The sequence below is a fragment of the Streptopelia decaocto genome (genome assembly GCF_964273445.1).
Source record: "Streptopelia decaocto genome assembly, chromosome: 5".
NCBI lineage: Eukaryota > Metazoa > Chordata > Aves > Columbiformes > Columbidae > Streptopelia > Streptopelia decaocto.
The window spans coordinates 18,724,594-18,751,448 of NC_138659.1; the positions used below are offsets into that span (position 1 = coordinate 18,724,594).

The 26,855-nt window shown below is 39.5% G+C and overlaps 1 protein-coding gene across 6 annotated transcripts in view; it reads left to right on the forward strand.

Annotated features, from left to right (window-relative positions):
* The first annotated feature begins 11,063 nt into the window (after window positions 1-11,063).
* NEK7 (NIMA related kinase 7) overlaps window positions 11,064-26,855 on the forward strand; it is a 122,343-nt gene continuing 106,551 nt past the window's right edge. For all 6 annotated transcript variants that reach the window (XR_014184018.1, XR_014184019.1, XR_014184020.1 and 3 more), the window contains exons 1-2: window positions 11,064-11,371; window positions 23,480-23,564. Coding sequence is in view for 1 of the 6 variants with exons in the window: in XM_082052251.1 (XP_081908377.1) it covers window positions 23,508-23,564 (57 nt within the window). In the remaining 5 variants the exon portion in view is untranslated. The remainder of the gene's footprint in view (window positions 11,372-23,479; window positions 23,565-26,855) is intronic.

A 26,855-nucleotide genomic window follows, 5' to 3' on the forward strand; every position in this document is an offset into this window, starting at 1 on the left:
TGAGCTTGATTTTTGTTTTGTTTTGTTTGTTTGTTTTTGGCAGGTGGTGGGAAGGCGTGGGTGTGGAAGGGGATCGATTCCATGAACTATTAGCCAAACTTTGGTTCTGAGGGTCTGGGAGACTGCAGAGCTTTTCTCTGCTTCAGACTAGTTCATTTGATGATCCCTTATCAAAGGCCCAGCAAGAGGATACAGAAACAAGTCCTCCAAACTCTGTGGAAAACAAATGATGCTTTATCGCAGTCTTTTCCTACAATGTTAACTTGAAAGAACAACTGAATGCAACTTTTCTGTTAGGAAAATCCAATTAGAATGGTACAAAGCCTACCTCTAAAAAGAAGAGCTCTAAATATATTACATATATATAATACATATGTAATATTACGTATTATAGGAAAATTCCTATTTTATGAGTGGAATATTCCTAATACACCTGAGAGAAAATACAGACATCAGAAAAGGGTTGTCTTGGTGAAGCAGAGGTGTTAGGCTACACATGCTTGTCCTGCTTGCTGACGGTCCACTGGCAATGCGCGGTGGTGTAGGCAAATTGTCATTTTCAGACTATGAGAAGGAACTTGCAGATCTAGCTTCTTTCTTTAAAAAATGCTAAAATAAGCTTGGAACAGTAATTTGAAATATTATGTTCTGAACACCATGACTTGTAGATTTCAAAAATTTTATTATTCTCATAAACCCTCTAAATTTGTGAGCTGGACATCTGATCTCTAAAAATATATTTCCCCCCCCAAAAAAAAAAAAAAAAATTATGCACTTGCTACTGAACAGCTGTCTGCTTCTGACATTCAACAGAGTGAGGAATGTGCATCTGACATGTAATAAAGAGGATCTACAGGCAAAATCATCCTTTGCTCAAGCAAATTGAAAAAAACAGATTAAGGCATGAAATCTAACACTACCTGTTTACAATCACATTAAGAAATTACTTGGCAAACTGTTAACTTCAGCCATTAAAATACGAGAGGAACATGTTCTCTCAATATGAGTGAAATATGTAACTACTATATATAACATAGGTTTGCCAGAACTTTCTCATGTATTCAATGACAATGCCTTTCAGAATAATAATAGAGGAGTGTCGTACCATGAAATATAGCAAGTGGCAGCTTTATTTTAATGAGTGGTTTCTGTTTTCTTTAGATGAATTACTGCAAATACTTTGCTACACCTGTTGTTAATCGTAGTGATTTTAAACGTTTCACACTTTGATCCTGTACTCTTGGGACAAGGAGTACAGTAACTTCAGGACCGAGTTCTAGACATCTTTTGTAACTCTGTTTTGAAATGAGTTATAGGGGGAAATTTTCAGAAATTCAATAGGAGTTTTTGATATGAAGTCCTGAAATCTTGTTTGGGGGAAGTTTCTATGACAATGCTCACCTGTGCGGCTTTAAGAACTGTGTGCCACAGATTAGATATCCCTACAAAGAAATAGCAAAAGATTGCAGTGCAGTTATAAATAACATCTTGGACATGACACAAGCATCATGTATTTATTTTAGATGCAGCAAAGAATCCAAATGAGTTTCTTCTCACAACTGGTATTTTAAAATATTAAGTTTTCTCTCTAGATGAAGTTTTCCCATTATGTCTCATTATTTCAGTCAGCATTTATGCTTTTATGCCTCCTTTTTTTTTGAGATATGAGATATTCTACCAAAAATAAATAATTAAACTGCAGATGAACTGTCAAAAGGGAACATTCATATTTTAACGCAACATTAACATTTTGGTAATTAACATGGCAGTTAATGCTTTTAGCAGATGTAACAACATTAGACTTGTAAATTTTAATTAAAGTTAATGGTTCACGATAGCTGTAGGGATCAGGCATCCTCTCTGGATACGGAAAACATGTCTAATGTGATTAGAAATACTAATTGAAGAAAAAAGGACTGCAATAGTAATGACTGTACTTCTTTATCCTACTAAATTATTACAAACCTGCAGCAACTTTAAAAAATATATTTGCAGGAGGAAGTTTGAAGAGTTAAATGCTCCCCTTGAAGAAATTAAAAGGGGTCAAAAGAACATTGCAGATATTTTCTATGTGTTAGAAGAAGGAGAATCGTTAATTGAAAGCCACTGCTCCTTCCTTATCCTCCTGAGACCATATTCCCAAGAAATACTATAAAGTTATTTGGTTACATTTCACATCCCTTTTGAATTTAATTAGGAACTAAAGTGTTGGGTTTAATTCCCTCAGAGGCTTTGAATTCCAATAGCAGGCAGAGAAACAGGACTGGCACTGGGAACTATGACTCAAGTGGACGTTTCTCGGTTTTAGTGCAAGTTAAGAGATTGGCGGTGAGTCCTTTTCACGGCTTGCTGATACACAAAACATTTTAATAAGCACAGGGAAAGGATTAGTTTTACTAAGGGTAATTACAAGCTGCTAGCCACCTATAAAATGCACTCCCATTTTATTGTAAAATGCCAATAATATTTATTTCACTTGTTCTGTGGAATTTTTTTTCTCTAAAGCTGGCTCCAAAGTCTGCTGAAGTCAGTAGAATAATTCTGCAGTCCTTATTCTAGCAAAATCATGTTCTTTCTACTGGGAGTTAGAGCTAATAAAGATTAAACACTAGAAATTAAGTTTGCTGTTTCTGACTGACAATAGTTATTTTTACTATAAACGCAGTTATTCCCCGCTAGTGCCATTAGCTCTCTTTCTGTCAACATCCTTCCAACATCATCATAAATTACTATTCATTTGCATTGCAGCATGGGCATAGGCTCCATTCTATCAGGCAAAGTGCAAAGACATGGTGAGAGACAATTCTTGTTTGGAAGAGTTGTGCTCTAACCAGTTGTGACACAAGCTCGGAGGAAGGATGCTGGGAGAACAAGTGCTGGTTGAGCTGCGTTTTATTTCTAGCTGAAAGGCTGGAACAAGAGATTAGGAAATTTGGTCAAGCTTATGTAGAAAGACTGAATAAAGTTATCGAAATAAAATTTATTGAGTAATACTGGATTCAGAACATTTGCAAAGACTTATATTAGTCTCTGGGCAAAGAGCTTATGTGCAACATATGTACCTTTTTGTCTTGTATCGGGACTAAATGTAACCACTAAACTGTTTAAGTAATCATGAACTTCAGGCTGCCTTTCTAAAAAGGTGTCAATTTTTTTTTATTCAGGTGAGAAGGTCTGAACTGTGCATTTTTGAATACCTGTCCAGTTGTATCACCTGCTATGACACAGTGGATAACAATATATATTGGAATATGTATCTCCATGAGGTCTGTGGCTTCATGATTTACCTGTGTGCTAAATCACTTTCCATTAGAAAATCCCAAAATATTGTAGACTTTCTTCTAAATTTTACCTGTGTTGCTACGTAAAAATAATAATTTGCTTCTATGGATTCCTCAGTGGTTCAACACCGAGAGTACAAAAGTGTGGATGTCTAATCTAGCCAAGAATTTATTCAGGTGGGAGGGGGAATTAAAAATTATGGTTAAGGTTTCAGTAAATCTTTAGAGACTACTTCTTCATTTCAGAGACACAACTGAAGTTAATATGATTCTGCATATGGATCCATAAATATGGATATTTATTTTATTTGACTTCAAATGTAAGAGCTGTGGATTTTCTTTAATAATTTACTGCATTTTTTGTTTTGTAGTTTTATGGTAATAATGACTCAAACATAACACAATTTCTGGCAGCTATGAATTGCTGAAGGAAGGACAAATTGACTGAATTGTCTCTGTTTTTTTGGTTAGAATTCCCAGGTCCAACAGCCAGGGCCCAGGCCTGTGTAAATCAGCATGACTCCACTGAAGTTGCAGCAGCTACGCTGACTTACACCGAGAATCTGGACTGCAGTGACACCAAATACACAGTTTATAGGTTTTATTGGCAAGTACACATTTATAGACTTGAAGGCAGTTTCTAATCCTGTGTCATATTGTAAACACGACTGCCTTGGACAGTTAGACAGAACAATTATTCAGAACCTGAAAGGCTTACTTGCTTCTCTAAGAGTTTCTTTTATAGAAATATGTTTCTGTTCTTCAGTGAAAGAACCTCATGCACGGAAGAGTCATTGCCAGACACAAATTAGATGATTTCTACCATCGGAAAAAATGTACTAGTAGTGAGATTCTGGCATTCAGAACAGGGCAACCAATAAACTTACAAGGTGGAAAATTAAAATAATATATAAAGAGAATACTTTCCAGTCACTGATCAGAGGTTGTCACAGAGTTACTGAGAACAAGAAATTTGTAATGTTCAAAATTAATTGGACCTTCAGATAAACATAGAGGATGTCTTAGCAAAGAAATAGGAAAAAAAAAAAAAAATTGAGTGGTAGCTTGATGTATAAGGGTTTATGAAAGAGATATGCTAAATGGGAACTACTGAAGTAAGATATAACCCAGACAAGTATGTCTGTTGCTGGGTTCTTGAACAGAATCATTGCTATTGTGTGTAACTTGAGCATGGTACAAATATCTCTAAACAGAATTTGAACTTGCTGTCTGGGGTGTCTATTACCAAAGTTTCTAAAATGAGGGAGAGTAGCCCTGCCCTCAGGGAACATGGGGAATGTGAGGGGACACAATGAGACATGTGGGTGGACCAGGGTGTAAAAAAACCGGAAGCCTGCTCATCTGGCTGCAATGGAGTGGGAGTCCAGATGGCCAGAATCAGCTGTTCTGTACTGAGATCAGCCCATTGTCAGTCACTTTGCAACAGACTTTGTTCTTTATTACTGGTGCCCAAGCGAGGTTGGGCTTATTGTGATAGCTACATACCAATATTTTCTTCCTTCAGTTTAACGATACATGTATTATGATACTACATGGATATAACATTGCAATAGAGCAAAGGAAAATTTTGAAAAAGAGAAACGTATTTTACTGTGATTATGTATGTTACACCAAATTTTAGGAAAAGGTGTTGCACAGAGGACTTTTTTTAATCATAATTTTAAAGGACAAAATTAAGAGGCTAGTTTTACCATCGCCTTGCCAAACAAAACATCCAGGTTTAGAAACAGATCCATGGTTTCAGGCCCCTAATCCCATGACAGAAATGCCAGGGTCAGTGCTGTGGCGGGCGCGACTGCCCACCCTGCGGGGTTCCTGCCACCGCCCCGAGGCGCCACTTTGCCCCTCGTGCCAAATCCTGAATGCAGCCCCACCAGTCACAAAAGTTCTAAGTCATAATTATTAACTATAATAATTTCTACCCAAACAGTGCCTTTCAGGCTTCCTGCCAGGCCTGGGTATGCTCATTATGCTCACCAGTGCCTACTGCTGAAAATTCTCTTTTAATCTTTGTTGTTTGACTCTCCTATATCTGTGCATTATTTTGTGTATTTTCAGTGGTCTTCATCTGGAGGAATCTCTTTTAGATTTTTATTTTGGCAGTTTTCAATCTGGAAGTAGACTATAATTTTCAGTTCATTCTCACTTTCTGTGTCATAAATCATAAATGCCACAAGTTTCCTGCACGTGACAAAAAAATTACAGAGGAATCAGAAACAGTACAGTATTATTAACGTTTTGGGGACGCTAAATGAAAGGGGAACTGAAATCTTTCTGGTTCAAAACATTGAATTAAAGATCTAGAATGATCAGCTTTTTGAATAATTGTTGTTGGTGTAAAATAGACACAGCTACTTGTTCACTGACAACATTGTATTGATTACTTCTTAGTGAAATTTTGCCACGGTTTTAGGTCCTTTGAGCTTGATATTCTCACACTTTTATATGTAGCTGTACCTTCCTGCCCAGCACTATTGCTAAGGGTTTAGGGTTCTCTGCTGTCACTTGAAACTGAGCCGTCTGCCTTTGGGTTTAGAAGCCCTGTTTTAGATATACAACTGCACAGTCAGTCTCCTCAGTGTTTAAAAATGTCAGTGTTTATATGAAAAAGAATACCTCCACTTTCAGTAGAACAGTTAATCTCTGTAAGAGGTGAACAAAATCACCTCTGGAAAAATGTATGAAACAATCCCATTCCTCAGTATTTGTTGTCTCAAAACTAAAAAGATTTGAAGCTGGTGGTCATACCCATAACTTTTTGGTTTATCATTTAAATGGCTATTTATGTTCTTTTGTGTAAAAGTTTTGAATCCACTCATACTTTTCACCTGCACATTTTAAGTAGTTATCATATAGAAAAGTGCTTGCATATCTTTCATTCAAAACTTCTACCTGCTAATTTCATCTTATGGTACCTGATTCTTTCACTATGGGACATAAGGAGTAATTATTCTTTTATCAATATTAACCAATAAAGCAATAACAATCATAACTATCTTCTTTATGCCTTTCATAAGTTGACATATCCATTTTCCATCTCCCTTCAGTCATTTCATTTAGTCATTTATGTTTAAGCTGGAGTTTTATTTTAGATTTTGCTTATAGAAATTTTTGCTTACATTCATTTTCCTTTTCATCCCTCCTGTTTTCCAGGTCTAGGTATTTTTTGGTTGGTTGGTTATTTTTTTTTTTTCCATATTATTAACCTGTATGATTTTATACCACTGGTAAACTTGGTCATCTTATTATATCTTTTCTGTGTTATTTATAAAGAGTATGTAAGCAGCAATGGACCCAGCACACCCCTGTGAGATTCTACAAGAAACCTCCCTCCATTGTGGTCGTGGATTATTTATTTCTACCGTTTTTCCTTTCTGAAATCAGTTATTAGCTAAGTATTGTCCTCTTTCCTCTTATTGCAAAACAGCTTAATTTCTTTAAGAAGTGTTAGTGAAGAAATGTCAAGAAGTGTTTTGAAATACAGGAACCCTATATTATCCAAGCTCACTGTTTCCACATACCTTTCCAAAAGCTCTCATGGGTTTGTGTAGTATAAAGGGCTCCCCGTATCTCTCATAGTATCTATATAAGCAAACAGTGTTTCTATCCTTATCTTTGTTGAATCCTTCTGTCTTGAAATCACGATCATTTATTGGCCCTGCAGAGCCTACAACAGCAGGCTTCTTGCTTCTGATGTGTTTGGAAGAGGTTTTACAATAAAGTTTTTTGCCATTACCAACATTTTCCTTCTAATGTTTTTGGTCTGTCTTTTACAATTTTACATTTAGCTTGCCAGTATTTTTCCTGTTTTCTGTTTTCTTCATCTGAACGCAATATTTTTAGGAGTGCCTGTTTGATTTTAGTGCTATTCTTTATCCTCATGTAGAACTTTGCTACTCTTTCGGAGATCCTCTTACTGGCTTTGATAGACGATAGATACTTCCTCAGAAATTCTAATACAGGTCACTTTCCCCTTTGGCTATTCCTTTTAATTCACTTTTAACAAAATTCCTTGATTTTATGTAGTTGTCTTTTCAACATTCACTGTTGCTATGGCAAATTTATTTGGCCTTTTCTCTTCTACAAGGGTGTTGCATTTAAATATATTATGATCAAAATTCTGAAACAGGTCTTTGATACATAAGTTCTGAAGAAGGTCTGGTGCCCTGCTTGGTCCCGATCAGGAGTTCTCTAAGCTCCTCTGATGAATCACTCCATTTAATGATTTACGTTGTCTAAAAGCTTAAGTTCTGCATAAAGCCCTATCATAATATTTATCCAGTGCAGATATAACATATCTCTCTCATTACTCCTGCCTTCTCAGCCTTTCTGACTTCCCTCCCATGTCACAGGCGGCTATCCTGGCCTTTTCACTGTTAGCAACAAAGAACCAGCATCGAGGGAAACTTGAAGCCTGAGTTCTCAGGCTTCAAGGACTTAGAGCAGAGCCGTTGCTCCTTTTGATTAATTTCCTGTAGTTTGTTGATTTGAAGAACCTAAAGAATTGTTAACCAGTGAGCTGCTCTGTTATGCTCCTGTGTCTGTGACCCCAGACAGCTCTTCCCATGCTCCACTGTCCTAGTGAGCTCTTCTGCCTGAAAGTTTTAAAGTTTAGAAATCAATATTTTTCCTGAGTCTTAAGTTTATTCTGTTAACGAACATCTCAAGAATCTAGATGTACAGAGGCCTGGATGCCTGTGGAAAGCAAGTTAGGAATCAACTGGGGAGCTGGTCTAAACATCTGCATTACTGGTTGACTTTGATGTTGTCATCTAACAGTCTCCAACTGCTTTTAACTCCAGTAGTCGAATCCTGGCAAAGGACACCGTTTTCTAGTTCAGTGACAATCCAAGCATAACACTGCCATCCCAAACAATATCCTTTGTCATAATTTGGTATTTTTCACATCCTTGAACCCTGGCCATATTTATAGGTTACAAATATTAACAGATTTCAATGATCAGAAAAAGACTGGTAGAGCTTTCCTAATTTAATATTCCTATGTACATAGATTTATAATAGCAAGGCTAGTGAAGTGCAGCATCTGTCCCTAACCTGACTGATTCCAGGAGTAGAGCATTTGTTGGCAACACCTTCAAGAGTTGATAAGCCTTGGGGAACAAGCCATATTCTCCCTCCCAGATCCATAATTCCAGCATGTCTTTGTGCATTTTCTGTAATCTTTTGCTAGCTGGTTAGGCAGTGTCCCCTCCAGCCTCCAAGAGATGCATTTGCCAGAGATAAGCCTGCTCCTTAACAGTCCCCAAGGCTACTGGATCTTCTGGAGCATCTTCTGCCTTTTTGATCTGGTCTGATATAAAGACTCCATTACAGGGAATACTAGATGAATTTATGGAATGAAAATGTGCAATGAAAAGCAAAAAAACCCATCCTTCTGTAAATAAACATTTGTATAACACAAGTCTGAAGACAATCTTCTGTGGTATGTCACTTTGGAAATCTAAAATTAATGTGCGCACTGTAGTTACATTAATATAAAGGGCTTTCTGCCCGATCATGATAAAGGACTAATTAACTGGAGCAGCCTCTTTATTTTTAGGTTTTCTGATTCTCAAGCACCAAAAAGGAAATGGAAACAACCATCCTCTGACAAGGGTAAGGTTGTAATATGAGAAAGAGAAGATGCTGCAGCAATTGATCGTGTCAGTCTAAAGTTGCCATTGGATTCAGGCAGCTAAACAAAGAAGTCAAAATATTATGGAAATGTAAAGTGAAATAACAGCATAGAGGAAATCCAGGAAAAAGAATGAAAGTAAGTGCAGTGACTATAAAAATAGGATGAAAGACAAAAAGCCAAATACAGCCAGATTAAGGAAAGGAAGACAGTGAGAAACATATTGGAAAAAAAGGCAAGTAAGCTCTGGGTTATTCTCTTTTAAAGCATGAATGCAGAGAAAGGTTCAAATGCTACCTCTGTCTCCCTCGGTGATCGTGAACTGCTCATTTTCCACCTGAGACAATCCACAAAAGAACAATAGCTGGATATCATAGTAGTAATTGCCTTTATTTGAAAAAAAATGATACCTAATAAAACTTGGTATTTTGTAGTCAGCTGCTCACCAGATATCAATCCCTCCTTTTTCCATCAGATGTTTTACAAATACATGACTGTCTTGCACAACTAAATTTCTGGTTGAGACTAAAGGGACTTTTGGAGATAGAAAACATTCAGTGGTATGCTGACTGTAATTCTTCTGAGTAACATCTTAACATTATATGCCAGATCTACGAAGTTTTCACTCTTTGGTATGCAGGAAAACCTGAAGTATTGCACTTTTAACAAGAAAACAACACAGGGAATTCTTGTTCAAGAAACTGCTTTTGCAAGACAGTTTATCCATGCAAAAAAAATCTTATTATTCCCATTTATTGTTTTGGACTACACTTTTTAAATAAATACAAAACGCACTCGGAAGTGGAAGCTTATAGGGTATGTCTGATTCCACAGGCAGAGTGCTCACCTTATCACTGTATTTGGCTAGTGAAATTAATTAACTCAAGGTTAATAAAGAGGAAATGCGTAGAATGATTAATAAATATGTTAACATCAGAGAAATGAGAGCCAGCAAAAAAAAGAGTTTCCTTCCAAACTTCACTGGACTTTGTATCACTGAATACACTGAAGACTTCTCAAAGCTGAAATGTTTTCCTCAAAAGCAGACAGTACAATTTTGTACAGAGGGAGGTGAATACACTTTTCCCAGACACACTGGCTCATTTCCTATTTATTCTGCAAGAGACATAAACCAAATATAACTTTACCTGTTACAAGGAAAAAAAAAAAAAAAAAACAAAACAACAACAAAACAGCCCTAATGAGAACTGAAATGAGACTTTGCTTTGGAAAAATAAAGTACGTCTGATTCTACATAGTTTCTAATTGTGGTTTTCTCACTGGAATGCCAGAGATCTGTCTTTTATGGAGGGTTTCCACACCTGAAGAAACCATTTGATCACAATAATCCATAACCTTACTGGGGAAATTGTGATCAGCTTTCATAGTTTTTGCCTATTGCTGTTTAAGATCTCTGTTCTATGAAGTTAACTGCTTTTCCTTATCCTGAAGCAGGCTAAACTTTCAGGGACCTGAAAAATAGTAGTATTCTGGAATTTAGTATTTTTAATCTACTTAAACCCAGTGCTGTTGCAAAAGTAAAAGTTGATGGGACAGGACTCAGTAAGAATCTAGTCTTTTTTGTTCCTGTCACTTTTATTTCTTCAAGTAGAGCAAAAAGGAGTTTGAGTAATTTTCAGCTAATATACTCAGTCAATACTTAATGTCTTGTCGACTGCATATCACAATTTATATACAAAATGGAATGCATGTTGCTTGACGCACAGTTTTCCAGAGCAGTCTGGGCCAAAGTCTTAGACCCATGCTGTTCGCTGAACTGCAGAAGAACTGGTCCCTGGTTTCCAGAGGCCTGAACTGTTACTTCTCCTGCTCCCGCGCACCCCCGGTTTTGCCAGGGGAGCGCTTCGCTTTCCGTAATTGGTGCATTACTGCAGTGCCAGCGCAGACGAAGGCTCCACTGTGGTTGGCAGTGTAAACATACATCAGATGAACAGTGCCTGTCTCAAAACATCTACAAGCCAAGTAATTTTCACACGGGCTGCAAACTTCCCCCGCCCGCTGCCCGTCCGCGCTGGTTCCCAACCGAGCCCCGGCTGCTCCGGGCGGCCCGGTCACGGCGCGGCGGGGTCCCGGCTGCCCAGCGCTGCTCGGAAGCTTCCCGCTGCCCGGCAGGCAGCACCGGGGAGCGGAGCCGCCGGCGGACCCCTCGCCTCCGGCCGGGAGAGGAGCAGCGGCGCGAGGCGGAGCCCGGCGGCCGCCCCGCCTCTCTCCTCGGGGATGCCGGGATGTTTACAGGCCCGGCTGGAGCCGCAGGGAGCGGAGAGGAGGTCGGGGCCGCTGCGGGTGCCCGAGCTGCCCGCCAGGAGCCCCGCTAGGCACTCGCGGCCAGGTCCGGCCCGGGCCTGAGAAACCGGGGAGCAGAGGAGGCCGGTTCCGGGCCCCCGCGCCAGGAGCGGCAAAGCCAGGCTTCCCGGTGAGCGGGGGCGCGGCGGGGCCGCCGCACGGGCGGCGTGGGAGCGGGGCCGCGGCGGGGGTCCCAGCGGCCGCGCCCGCTCTCCGGGAGGCGCTCCCAGCGCTGCGCGGGCGGCTGCCGGGGGTCCCGCCTCCTACCATTGGTCGCCGGGGCTGTCGCTCGCGGTGCTATTGGCCGCGGCAGCTGCCGCTCCTCCCGGCGCAGGGGGCGGGAGCGCGGCGGGTCCGCGAGCGGAGAAACTTTCTACGCCACGCGAGGGGGCGGGCTGGCCGCGCGCCGGCTCGCGCGGGGGTCTCGCACCTGCCCCCGCCCCGCGGCACGAGGCGCAGACGGGCGCTGCGGTGGTTCTGGGGAGCGGCCCCGGGGAGCGGCCCCTGGCCCAGCAGCCCCTGGCCCAGCAGCCCCTGGCTTAGCGCCGGGTTAAACCGCGAGCGGAGCCCGTTCCGTCGTGTTTCCCGTCGTTTCCAGCTGGCTTCCTCCAGGCTCCGCTGCCCGCCTCGCACCGGGGAGGTCGGTGTCGGGCGGATGCTCCCCGGGGGAGGCAGCCCCGTCTGGGCGGTGTCGCTGCGCACTGAGTAAAACCAGCGGCGTCACCGGGAACCCTGGGCAGCGTGTCCGGAGAGCCCCGGCCCGGGCGGGAGCAACCGCGGCCCCGGCCTTGCAGCGCCCGGCCGTCAGGGCCCCTGTGGCGGGTGCCGGCGTTCCCTCCTCCCGTTCTCTCCAGCCTCCCGGGGCTCCGGGTTCGCCGCCGCTCCCGCCCGGTGCGGCTGAGGCCTAGCGGGAGGGCGGCAGGGAGACATCCTCCAGCTGCCGGGTTTGCTGCTGCTTCCCCTTCCTGCCCGTGCTTCTCTGAGTATCATCTGATCTCGGCTATACTGGTACTGGCCCTCAGTTCCAGTTTGTGCCCATGCGAACTGTAGCTGCTTGGATTTAGGATTCAGAAGTTCAGAATATTGTTCTTTGGGTAGGATATGATTTGTTTTGTTCTGCATTTTGTGAGGAACATTGCTGCTTAAATGGTAAAACTACTTGGGATGTTAAACCTACTTCTGATAAAAGATGCTGAGCTATGTGTGCATTAAATCACACAAAGATTTGATGCTAGATTTTGTAAAAAAACTGTTTCTTATTTTTTTCTACTTCTTGCACCAACTGAATGTTAAACTTTTGTCACCATTGAGGTGATAGCACTGTTTTCAAGGATTGCAATGGCAGCCTCGCTTCTCAGGGAAGGTCACCATGCATAGTAATTTTACTGAATGTGCTGGATATATTTCCTGTAAAAAGTTTTATCACAAGCTTGAGATGCAGAAATTAACAGTGAAAGTTATATTAATCTGTAAGGTAGATACTTTGGATAATTAGATGTCAAGTGGATGTTTGCAGCTCCACTACATCAGGAAGAATGAAATATAAAAATATTTTACTTTCAAGGCTAACTGGGAGACAGTTCAGTGTTGCAGTGCTGTGGAAATGTCTGTATTTGAAATTTTGGACTCAGGCTATCTTGAGAGAGAGAAAATGAAGTAGAAAGCAGTTATTAGCTCACGGGCCGTGAAAACCTTAGGCAGAGGAAGGAAAAGCTGTTTTGGCTTGTGGAAAGAGGGAAACTTACAAGGAACATCCAGCAGCTTTGAAGTAAGAACTTAAAGACCTTCAGGTGTGTGTGTGTTTGTTTGGGGTTTTTTATTTTCTTTTTAATACTGGAGGAAAGACTATATGAAGAACACCTGTTTGCTAATTTCAAAACATGAAGACGTTATATTTATAAATATCTGATGTTTGGGTAATTGACTTCTTAAAGCACACTTAGAGATTTTCACAGTAAGGGTAGAGATATTGCCTCTATCATAGATATCTTGTATTCAGCATACCAGTTAGTCATTGGAGTGAAAAAAAATTGAGAACAAATCAAGGAATTCTAGCCAAATAATAATCATTTTTTGGTTGACTTATCACACTGTCTTCCAAGGTCTACAAGAATTAGACAAGTAGAATCTCATCCCCACCATAGAAACTTGTTTTCAAAGAAGAAGAAGAAAAAAAAAAAATCTAACATTTTAGAGTTCGTCTGAAGGCCTGTGAGTGCATGAGAAACTCAAATGACAAACAAGAAGTCAGTTGCTCGTTTTACTGTGTCCTGTGGTATCTTCTGAATTGTAAGAACCATATAGCCCACCCATACCTTCCTATATTGTTCAGCAGAGTTGAGCTCAGTTGCACAAAACACAGCCAGTCCATTGTCTCACCAAATTCTCTCTGTGCACAAATACAATTTGTTCATGCATGCAAAAAAAACCCCGTGTTTAATAAACTTCATACAATATCCTGCATTTACACTAGCCCTATGTTCAGTTGTATCGCCATTGATGCCTTGTTGCCTTCTGGGGTTTGACGTTGTTCCAAACATCTGTGCTGCATGGATGAGTTCACGTTACCTTGGAAAGTGTCCTGGGAAAAGTCCAACTGCAAGAACTTCTTCTCTACCTCCAAGGAATTTTTTTTGTTATCTGGGGCTTATAGCAAAATCCTTCCTGATTCCTGAGGAGCAGTGCTTAGGAATGATGTGGAGTGGAGGCGATTATCTTGTGCAGGTTAATACTATGGATAGTCCTAACTGACTAATTTCCAAAATATTTGTTCCGTTTAGCGATGTTCCATGTGCTTTGCAATAGAGATGAAAATAACCGACCAAAATACCAAAGTGGTGATAAAAGCAGCCTTTGGAGCACTGGTTTGCTCTGTTTGTCACTCTTTGACCCCCTGGCCACGCGGGAAGGAACTCAGCCCTAGCGTGAAATACCACATCACTACCTGTTTTCTTTTTAGTAAGTATTAAAAGGATTCTTCCCACCAGGTTAGTTTAAAAAGCTGAAGAGAGGCAATGCTATTAAAATGAGTTGCTTTGCTGGTGAGGATAAGCCTGTGCATTTGTCTCTGGCATGTGAAACATAGCTGTGACTCAGTCATGATTTTTGTAGCTAGAAAATACGCAGTATATTTCAAGTGCCATTTTTCCCTGTTGGTCAAACAGAACACACACTTAGGTAAGGCAATTAGTTATACATTTTTAAACTAGGCATTACAAAGAAGAATTTTAAAAAAATTGCTATGAACAATCGTGTTAAAAACTGGTTGCACGTAATTAATCTTGTGATATTAATGAGTTCTTGCTGTTGATTATGGGTGACAAAGTAAATAGACTATTTGCATCATCTGGCATTCATGAGTTTGCATTCAGGCCTCTTTGCTTTAATCTGCTTGGAATGATTTATAACGAAGTTATTGCTCTCTGTTGGACCGGATTAATTGCTTTAGAATATCATAAAAGTAATGTAAAGCTTGGAGATTATATCCTTGATGAAATCTTTGGGAGAGGTTTGAGTTAGGTGCTGCAAATTGTTGATGAGCCAATTTCAGTTCATTTTAATCTTCCGTTGTCATTGTATAAAGTTTACATAATTATTGATTCCTTGAAAGCTATAGTGCAAAAATATCACAGGTGAACTTAAAATTAATTCTAAAATAAGTAAAAACTTGTGGGAAAATGTGCAGCATTCTGTCCTGTAGAGGCCTTTCTTCTGTACCCTTTTCATCCTCATCTGAGAGCAGATCCAAAAAAGGAGTTGTCTTTGCAGCAGTGAACTTCTAGTACTTGCCCTGACTGAAATTTGGAACTGTGTGTTAGGTCCGTGAGCTGCTTGTGAAGTTCATGGAGATAAGTAGGACTCCAGAAGAGGAGCAGCAAGCAGCCTGCAAGCCGAGGACTAGATATACAGCTGCTCATTAAGAATACTCCAAAGCCAGGAGTGGATATTGCATGTTTCAGCCAGTGGCGGTTTAATGTAAAAGAAAGAGCTGTGAACTTGAGTGTTGGCCAGGTTCTGGAGTGAGTGTGCTGGCTGCTTTGCTCCTGGACCCAGGGATCCTGGATTACTTGCCACTGTCATGTGTGGTTTCAGGATTCAAAGGTAGTGTTAGAGAATCATAGAAAGCCTGTTAAATATGACTGGCATTTCTTTTCTGATTCTGCATAGTGCTTCATTAATTTCGGCATCTTTGGGGTAGCATAGATTTTAAAATACATACTACAGATTTATTTTTTTTTTCAGCTTGCAAATGTACACATAACACCTGCAGTGTGATATCACAATGTTTTTTCTTGCACTGTTTTCTGAGATATTTAGACATTTCTTTAAGGATTAGGTGGAATTTGTTGTTAAATATGTTCTAACTTCACCTATGGCAATGTGGATGTTACCAGCCATGGTTGTAGCACAGTTGTATGTAGCCCGTTTTCCAAACTGGGTGTTTTTCCTCCTGTGCCTAGCAATAATGGGCTTACCTGACAATGCTTCCAGCCTTTTGATTTATCCTGTATCTTTTTAAACCCATATGTGAAGCTCAGCTGTTTACACTTTCAGTACATCTCTTCAGCATCTCCTTATGAATAATTTATATGTGCATTTAAAACCATCCCTTCATTAGGGAAAGGTCTCCTCTTTTCCCTCTCTGTGTGCTGGGCTCTTGAGGTTTTGGGGTGGTAAGGGTTTCCAAACCATGTCTTATCTTCCTTTCTCTGAAAAATCTTTGCACTTTTTGCAATTTGGCTTGTTACCATGGTTTATTCTCCTTCCGTTTATTTTGTTTCCTATTTCTGCGTACCCCGTGCAGTATTTTGCTGAGAAAACTCTCGGCTTGGTGTTGAATAAATGTTCACTACGTGCTGGCTCTTACTTAAATTCAAAATACCTATGGCAGGAAGCTACTTGTTGACATCTCTACCCAAAGGTGAAGTAAGGTGAAATGTGGTGAGCTCTTGTACTAGTGTGCTGTTGCCAGAGCAGAGATATACTGTTTCTTCCACAAATCCTTCCTATGTATTCCATCTTTGAACTTCTGAATGCCAGAGAAAAATTAAGTAGGGGTAGACTTCCATATGCATTGATTTAGTTCACTCTTTGCAGAATGTACACCCAGCTGCATTAGGGAATTAAATCAGCTCAGCAAAAGGTCCAAAGTGTTCAAGATTGCTACACAGGGTCATGTGGCAGAGAAGGGAGAGAATACAAGATCTTTGGTGACACTGAGCTATTAGATTGGCTTGTACAATTTCACATTAGAGATGTAATTTGATGGTAGATTTCACTGATCTAAGTTAGGACAGCTCTGCCCTCAGCTATGTCTTCCCCTCTGTCTTTTGCTATCACATTGTGTCCTTGTCTCTGCTATGGAATGATTCAGGGAACTGAACTAGAAAAAAAGTCGCTTGTTGTCAGGGTTCGTCTTGAGCTCACTTCAGTTACCTTCCCAGGAGTCAGGGTAGCCACGGGAACACCGCTGGGAGGAAGAGGATGTGGAAGGCATGCCTGAAGGCAGGGGAAGCAGCAGCATCATGTGCTTGGTTCACACTGTCCTAAAACCACATCCTAACAGAGCATGATCTGGGCTCAGGATTTGCTTTGTTGATAGTGCTGTGGTTAGATACCATACATGGATTGTGATCACGTCACAGTGTAAAGTTTTGTGGGGAATTAAATGTATCCTTTATAACTGGCTACTCAGTATGAAGAAGTAGAGTTATCAAATTTCTTTCCAGGTGAACACAAGTTAAATGTAGAAGCCTGTTGCCTGAGCAGTTTCAGTTCCTGGTAGTTCTTCAGTTCCAATGAAATACCTAACAGTTCAAAAAAGGGCAAGTCGGTGCATGTACAACCCTTTGGGAGCACCTTGCAAGACAAGCAATCTACTGGAGTGACATGATTGAAATGGAGAGGGAGAAGTAAACAAAATATAACTTCTTAAATTGTGCAAATAAATGGAGAGGCAGGAGAGCTTGGACTTTCATCTTCTAGTCAGACAGCACTGACAGAAAGAAACCCTTAGTAGGTGGGGAATGATGGTGACTGGCTTTTCACGGTTGGAATGAAAATACGCCTGATAAATCGGAATGGATGGATGAGAAAATGGCATATTGGCGCTTACTGTATTCACTTACAAGTAAAATCTGCTTATCAAAAAGTATGGTTACTTCTTTTCTTGCTAAAAGCAACTTCTAACCCAGCTTAACTATCTGTGTGGTTTTTGGCTTCTTTGACTGGACTGCCTATGCGTAGGGAATTTGCACGTAAGTTTGTGGCGAAATTCAATATTAGTTATTTCCACATAGATAGATGGTAGTTACTTTTAGATTAACAAGTGCTGGGAAATTGTGTTGTGTTGACATTCAAGGCTGTCCATACAGAGGGGAGGAGTGTCCTGCCATCCCACAGGGAATATTGATCTGGTAGTATATAAAAAAAAATTAAAGGCTTCTAGGAGCCATTTATAAAATTAAAACTATTCCTACTTCTGGATATACATTTATATTCAATGACTTTCAGCTCTTTAGAAGTTACAAATACAACTTTGATGCAGATGCTTCTGCAGAGAATTCTATAAATTAATACATATTTTTCACGTTAGAAGACACTTTTTTTGACAATATGAAGCAAATATTTCATTTCTGCCACTGTCAGCTAAGAGTAAGTATTCTGTGTATACACACATATGCATAATCTAAATACGCATAGACGTGTATATATCTGTGTGCATATTTATATATTATTATGCATAGACACATGTATATATGTGTGCACATGTTTATATATTATTATGCATATACATAATGTGTGTATATGTGTGTATACTAATCGGGATAAATGACAGATTGTACTGTGACGATGTTTAACTTGATCTTCCAGTTTTCAGTTTGCTTCACCCCTTGCCAATTAAGATCTTGGTTGTCTTGGCAGAGTTCAGCTGAGTGTCAACTTAAATGCATTTTGCTTTATTAATATATATATCTAACATAGCTTTTCACTGAGTGAGAAAAACAAACTAGTGTGTTAATTGTTTGATATATATATAAAATACTTGGTTCATTGTATACATGAGAGGTTAATCAGTAACATTGCAGTACACTATAAATTAAATAAGTCGCTGTTTTATTGACTATGTTACGTTGTGGATTGTATGTTTCTTGTAATTTGTGATTAACAGCAGACCAATAAAAAGTTTAGTATGTTTGAGACATGGACAATGTGGTCTGGGCATGAGCATGACCAGTCACAGATCATAACGTCTAGTAGAAAGGCATTGACTGGCTATTAGTTTTAAATACTGAAAGCATTTCAGCATTATTTCACCATTTCTAATGCTGTTTTTAAGTGGAGTGTATAACTTTATGAATGAATGGCATAATAATGTGGAATATTTAACTAGATTTAATTTTATAGTCTATGTTAGTAAGGAATAATTTATTGAAAAGGTGCTGCATATGCACAGTGCTGTCATTCCTGTTAATTTGGATATCTTTTTTTTTTTTTTTTTTTTCCCAGTTAGAATCTCTTGCTACTCCTGTTAAATATGCTCATATTAAGTAGGAGTTTGGAATGCCAGTGGTATAAAGGCAGATGAATAACTTATTGAAATGTGTTTTAGGACTTAAACTACAACCCACATGAATTTCATCTTTCCAGTTACAGTCCAGGGTGGGTGGGTGAGGGACCACAACAAAACCAATTTGAAGCAAGAGAGCAGAATTTTAGGTAAACTGCTGGGTGTGTTTTTGTTGTGCTTGTTGGAGATATTCAGATATAGGAGTGGATAAAGGCTTTGGGCATGTAATGGTTCTGAGAGCTGCTTGTGGGGTCCTGTGTGGGGACTGCTGCTTTCTAAGTATTCCTCAGTCTTTAGGAATGCACTAAAAATATTATCTATGAAACTGAAGTGACTTTCACTCTGCAAGTAAAATGTTTCTTTTATGGCATCCAAACATACACGTTTATTCTCTTCAATGGTTAATGCAGAGCACCAGGAAAAAATTACATTTTAATGTTAAAGAATTATGATAGGTTTAGACTTCAGGTTAGTTTGCTTTATGGACATGACTTATGACTTACTGTTTCTTTGAAAAACACATAGCTGCGCTGTTGTGAAATATGACATGATTGGTAAAGTTGCTATGCTCAGTTTACAGCTGCCAACATTCTCTGGCTTCATTCAGGACCTTCCCAGAGTGAGTCCTGAGGCCCTGCTTTTAAAATCACTTTGATAATTCATAAACTGCAACCTGCACCCTGGTGCCAGTGTTGGAGGGGTGCTGAAGAGAGTGAGCTGACAAAGTGTGGGCCAGGTTTGACCAGGACGCCAGGTGGGTCCAAACAGCTGATGTTTTTCCTCAGAAGAGGTAAAGAATGACTGTTAAGGCAGTATGTTTTATAAAGCAGTAGGATGCCTGCTTCGTAAGCTGCTTGCATCAAGCTCAAGGACCAAGCTGTTATAGCTGTGGTAGCAAAGGAAAAAAGGGTCTAAAGTTTGTCTCCTCCCAAAAGGTGTGTGGCTTTCCTCTGGGAGCTGTCATCACCTCGGAGAGCAGAGCTTGGGCTCTGTGGCATGAAGTGCCGGGATTAACACCCATGTGCTGGGATGGGTGATTGTGTGTTACTTTTTGTTTTGGACATTCAGTAAGGCATTTAGAAATCTAATCCCTTGTTTCCAGAGCACATGATTGGTGGTGGTGTGTGATTTGTGCGGTATTTCTTGTTGTGTTTTTTTTCGTGTGTGTTTGTTTGTTTGCATTGTTTCAAGCAGGGTGATTATTTGAATGTTCTACCTAGATTTAAGTTGCACTGCGGGTAGCTGAGAGTCAACATGTGATACAAGCAAATGGGAATATTCCTATAGCCTGTGTTCTTATATGGAAGCTAGTATTAATATATGTGTGTGGAGGGGATATGGTGGTGTGTTTTTCTCTCAGCTGAGTATGATCCTTGTCTTTGAATTTAGTTAGTAACAGTGGTTGAAAGATTTTAAATATGTCATTTAAAATGTGTGTTAATGTTGACACCAAAAATGTAAGGAATATGTACGGTGTTAAATGGATAGTTGTTTCTGGAGGGCCTTGGCTCTAAGCTAACTAAAATAATATAATGGTTATAGTAAAAACTAAAAATACCTGCCTTAATTGACAGTGTAATCCAGAAGTAAACATAGTACGTTCTGTTCTTTGTGAACAGCAGCTAAGTTGACCATGTGCCTGATCAGCACATTGTGAACCTTCTAACTTTGTGTTTCTCTGTGTTAGCAATTATGTGAAGTAGTTACATCTATATTCTGCAGAAAAAAAGAAGACTGCGATTTTCAGATTCCCAGCAAAACTGTCGTACTCTGAATATTCTTTGAAGTATATCCTTTTTGCTGTGTCATCGTTGACATTGATTATTGAATGTGCCCACTTAAGATCCAAAATTAACAAACAATAGTATCTAAAATGTAGCTAATGGAAACCATGTATCATTGAGACTATTAATGATGTTTTCTACAGGAAAACATTGTTGTAGAACAGCCATCTGTTAAAGTAGTAACATTATTTCCTGAGTACCTTGAAAAGTATTTCAATGTGGATGGTTTATGGACCTGGAGCTATGATGTTTCATGTGGTCAGTCAGTGCATTTAAGCTTTTTCTCCTTAAATACTTGGATCATGTTTGTAAGGACTTAGTTGCAAGACCTAAAGTCACAAGGATTTCAAGTTTTTCCCAGATATATATATATATATATATATATATTTTTTATTTTAAAAATGTTATTTTAAGAATGTGTTTCAGTGGAACGTCAGTGATGAGCTCTGTTTCCCTTTCAGTAGTCCCTCTGCTCTGTTTCACTAGCGGAATAGTGGGCAGTCTCACCTCTCTTCTAGGAGGTGGCTGGAAATGACTGGGAAAGCTGAGTGCTGACTGGGATGGGAGCTTCTGGTGGGGTGTGGGAACACACCCTTACAATTTGGGCTGCTTTGTGTCTTTGCATGATCTTTAGGTGTGTAGGCAGATGTCAAGGAGCCTTGACAGGTGGGTGCTAAGGAAGTGAATAAGGACAGCGACGCCTGTGCATTAAGAAAGAAGGTGTTATTCCCAGTTCAGTCAGTTGTGGTTTGATAAGCTAACTTACTGGTGAGTACTTAGCTTCCATCTGATGTATGTTTGGCTCAGTGTGTGGAGTAAATAGTGTCAGTTAAGGGAGTTGCTGTGCAGTTGCAGTTTCAAATGAAAAAATTGGTCTTGTTGTCTGTATCCCCAGGTACTTAATCCAGCATCCTTTCTGTGTAGTTGGCACCTACTGTTTTGATGAACTGAAAAAGACAAAGAGTTAAAGCATTAATAGTTAACCAAAAATCGCCTTATACCTGCAAAGTATTAGTAACCATAATTGAAGTATAAGATTTAGCATATATGCTTGTGTTCTTATGATTACTATTGTGTACAGGTTGGTCTGAGTCCAAATGTTTTGCATCTTCAAAATGATGAAACTAATATTTGCAAGATAAATGATTCAGAATCTTTCATTGTTCATATCTTTGCAAGTGGTATGGTGAAGGCAAGGAGTCCTTTCCTCCTACATGATCAGTGTGAGGGTGTTTAAAAACATTAGTTGTGTTTGGCGCTTTGGAAGTTTTGAGTGGTGGTGGTATAGTTGGCTCGCCTCTCACTTCATCTGTTTTCCGTGAACCAATGTATATCACCGTGATGGATTTGCAGGAGGAGGTCATCGCATTACTTGTTTAAAGAGGTGATAGACATGTCACATTTAAGTGTGTTTTGTATTAGCTTTTCAATTTTAAACAAGCAATGACTCTTTGGTATTTTTAGTGTCTTTTCACCATAAATTAGAACTTGAAAACCATCTTTGGAAGAGTAATAATTATTGTCTCAATTTAAAGTTAAAGATGATAAATATTATGCTACTATGTTTTGACCTCTGGAGTTGATTATCAAGGTGAAAGGCATGCCTCACTGTGAAAACAGTCTTCAAGCAGCAGAATATAATTCTTGCTTATATTGACAAATAGTACAAAAGATTCATTTTGCATCCTTGGCAAAATCCTTTGTATGATCAAAATACCAAATTACTCTAAAATGTGAATCTATCATGCAGTCTTCAAAGACAAAAACAAGTTTAAAAAAATAAAAGAACTCACATATATGGAGAGAAAATACTGATCTTTGCCTTTCCTTTGCAAAAGCAACAACAAATCCGTAAGTTAGAGATGTTCCATGCTTCCTATGGTAGAACATATTTGTTGCCTCTTTACTTTGCTTCCTCTTAATATAAAAACAAGCCACAGAGGACAGAGCCACTGGCACTGTTAATGATATGGCTTCTCTACCGTCTATCCTTTCCCCAAATTTAAAAGCAAAAAAGAAAGGGGAGGGGGGAAAGAGACAAATTCCGAAATACTTCCAGTCAGACTCTTCAAAATAGCACTTCAGAAAATAATAATTGGATTCTTGGCAGTGGTAGAAAGATATCTACAGCAAGAGATTAGTAGAAGATCCCTTAAGTTTGCCATGCATGTCTCCTCCAGAATTTGCCTTAACTACATAAACCTCTGTGAAAACTGGAGAATTTGGGTGCAGTCTTGTGACAACAGTTTAATTTTCAGTGCTGTTGTGTTGTGATTTTTTGTCTTGGTGGGGAAGTTTTACAGGAGATGTCATAGAACTTGCAAGAATTGTCAGTATTGGTGTCCTAGGGCTGGTGCAAAGATGGCCTTGCCACTGCTCTGCATTCATTGTGTATCTGCTGACTGTTTCCCCCTTTGTCGCCCTGCTCATTCTGACAGTCTTAGAAATCTGTGCAAGTCTTCCTCTGCCTCTCGCCTCAGTTAGATAACTTATTTTTTTTCCTCTGACCTGCCTGAAAGTGCTTTTTCTCTTACCTTTGGATTAATCACAGCTAATACTGAGACAAAACAACAGAAAATCCCAATCTGTATGCCTGATGCAGGAGTACTAAGGAGAGGAAGGCAAAGCCATGGGGCCCCTTAGTCTCTCTGGAGGATGGCTGTGGTTCGGTGTGACAAATAGCTGACGGTACTAGAATGGCATGGGATGACAGTTTTAAGTGGGGGAGTGAAAGCTTCCTTCCCAAAACAGTGCAGGGTTGGAATAGTTAAACGTTAGTAAACTCAAGCATGCAAATGAGAAAGTTCTTCAGTTCCTTTGGTGATGTTCATTGATCATAAATACAGGTTGAGTTACATTGTAATAACTGTATTTATCTTTTCAGGACATAAGGGACTCTTTGACGTGACAGAATGGATGAACAGTCACAAGGCATGCAGGGGCCTACTGCTCCACAGTTTCAGCCACAGGTACTTTTTTTTTAACAGTTGCTCAAGAGCACATGCTATAATTTCTTAAACAGAAAAAGAGAGAAATTAGAAAACATTATTTTTTTGTGGGGACAAAGAATCTATAGACAGATAGAATGTATTATGGTGATCTTATAATTATTTCATAGAAAATAAACAATTTTCATTTTTGCCTCCTACTACTTTACCAATGTTGAGGGTTTGGAGTTGGAGTGGGAGTAGGAAGCAAAGATGAAAGCAATTTCCCTGAGAAATGGTGAGCTGTTTAACACTGTACGTTTCAAAATTTTGTCAGAATTACCATATTTATTTCAGACTGTTACCTTCAACTTTCTCATCTTACACCTCCTGATGGTGTTACTATATGAATTAGAGCTGTTACCTGTAGAAACCAGGCAAGAGAAATTCCCAGTAACTGTAGTTCTGTTGCAAAAGAAGATGCATAATGAATTTAATCTTTGGATATGCATTGATGGTGTGAAACAAAAGATAAAGATTAGCTGATAAGAGGTAATATTGGGATACTGCTTTTTGACGCTTTTACGAGGTAATTATTTGAAGTGCAAGAGCCTGTAAAGGAATGCCCTAAAAATATTTACTGCAGTGACCATTCAAAGATAAAAGCTGGACAGTTCTTTACAAAGCTGGAACCTAATTTTTAAAATTTTCTTGTTGACAGCATAGGTGATAAGACATTTGTGCCTTTTATTTTACAAAACCTGAGGTGAATTCCAACTTGTGTAACTTAGTGAGGTTACAATAACCATCTTTCCTTAGCTCCAGTTGTTTTTGAATAGCATTGTGATAAAAAAATCTGGATTTAGTAGCATTTATACCAATGCTTTTATAACAATGCAAAACAGAAATTTATAGCAATGTATGGAAATGTATAGCAATGCATACAGACATTTTGAGAAAATACGTTTGTAATTTTGAAATGAAAGAATACTTAAAATTTGTTTTATGAATATCATAAAGGGTCACCATTATTATTACAGCTTTTTTCTTTCCTGACTAAAGAGAAAATAGAACAGCTGATTAAGGACTGTGTATTTCTGGGAAACCTTCCCATGTTTTCTATATGCTGACTACAAACAGGTGTCATGTTTCCTCATCTGAGTATTTGAATACCTGTTTCTGATTCACAGAATCAACTTTTTGAGGACTGATTGAATTTTAGGAATATTACTCTAAGCTAGAAATTTGGTTTCTGAATTTATACTAGTAAAATATGCTTCTAGTATTACAGTTCCAAGTGACACAGCTCATGTACAGGTAACCAATTTCCCCTGCAGTAAGCTAAGGACAGCCTGATAGCAATACTGCTGTTATCAGCTAGACACTTTCTACAAGAGCAGAAACTAGTGTTTATTCTTGCCTCCACTTGATTGTCAAGCATTTTCATAATCTCAGTATTTTTTTTTTTTAATCAATTACTGTGTAAACTGCACAAGGCATGATTTTTGTTTCTTGTTTTTTCTTGAGACAAAAAGTTTTGGGTTTGCGAATCTGAGCTAGACTGACACCAGAATATTGACTGTTTTGTATTTTAAGAGATAAAGAGTTAACGGGAGCAAGCATCTCTGATAGTCATATTGCCAGACTAATACTGAAATAGTCATTCAGTGATGTTCTCATTTTGTTAATCCAGGTTGTTTTTCCTGTGAGCCAGATACATATTTTAATTCTTAAGGATTTCTCTACTAATGCAGTGCATGCTTATGGTAAAAATTAGTAATGAAAAGAGATTACTAATTGCTGATACATTGAGGAGAAGCAAGAACTAGAATTGAAAGTACAGCAGGTAATGAGCAAGAGGCAAGGTAATGATTTATGAAGAATTGTGTGTTGGGTTTTGATAAACTTTGAATATCTTCTAATTCCCTTGGTCATTGTAGTGTACTCATATGTGCTGATATTTGTAGCAAGTTAAATTACTGTTAATTGGTGGCCCTTTGCTGGACTCTCTCCAGTATGCTTATGTATTGATGCCCACAGCTGGACACAGTGCCCCAGGTGTGGCCTCACCAGTGCTGAGTAGAGGGGAAGGATCCCTTGACCTGCTGGTGATGCTGCTCCTAAAGCAGCCCAGGACACCATTTGCCTTATTTGCTGCAAGGCCACGTTGCTGGCTCACGTTAAGCTTGGTGTCCACCAGGACCCTTGGGTCTGGCCTGCAAAACTGTTTTCTAGCAGGTACTGGTGCATGGAGTTATTGCTGCCCAGGTGCAGGGCTCTGCACTTCCCTGTGTTGGGCTGCATGAAGTTCCTGTCAGCCCATTTGTCTGCCCTGTCGAGGTCCCTCTGGATGGCAGCGTGACCCTCTGGTGCATCAGCCATTCCTCTCAGTTTTGTGTCATCGGCAAACTTGCTGAGGGTGCACTTTGCCCTGTCATCCTGATCATTAATGAAGGTGTCGAGCAGGATTGGACCCAGTATTGACTCCTGAGGTACACTGCTAGTTACTGGTCTCCAACTAGTGCAATTAGAAGCTCAAATTTTCTATTTGGAATTAAGTGCCTGAAATCTATGACTGTGACATCTGTTACCTACAAAGTTAAACCACTGTACTTCGTTACAGCACAAGGACATTTTTGAAAGTGCAGATGTCTAAGTATTGCCAAACCTCTTACATATTGTAAAAAGGATTATGCAAGAAGGTAGGAAAATATGGATTAGTAGTCTGATACAGTAGCCTTCAAATTCTGGAACTTCCTTGAGCAGAACTGGGAACTTTTTAGCACCTGAAGAGAGAAAAATGTGACTGTTACTAGACCTGATAAACAAAACTCAGAACAGATCCCTTACTGTTTGGTGTGTGTGTGTTTTTGTTGCTGTTGTTGTTGTTGTTTTGGTTTGGGTTTTTTCCCCTAAAGAAACTGATCAGTAGTGAATCAAGTCTCCCCTTTTACAGAAGACATTGCGTATCTCAGCATTGTTATTGTGCTCTTTGTTCTCTAGTTCCCCTGAATTCCACTCAAGACAAGGGGCCAGAGCTCTGTGCAGTATTCAACACACAGCCAATAGACTTAAGTAGAGAATCACTTTGTTTTCTCTTTTCATTCAAATGCTTTTCCTCAGAATGTCTAGCTTTCTTTTTGATGGTGACTGACAAATCAGTTTAGCTTTTCAAGGAAGTTTTTCCATAATATTTTGTAGATCTTTTTCCTATGTGGTAATAGCTAATGTAAATATCATGATTCTCTGTGTTAGGGGTTGTATTTCTGATTAAGTTTCTGATCACTAGCCTTGGGATGCTAGTACTGAGTTCCAGTGTGGAAAACTAGAGAA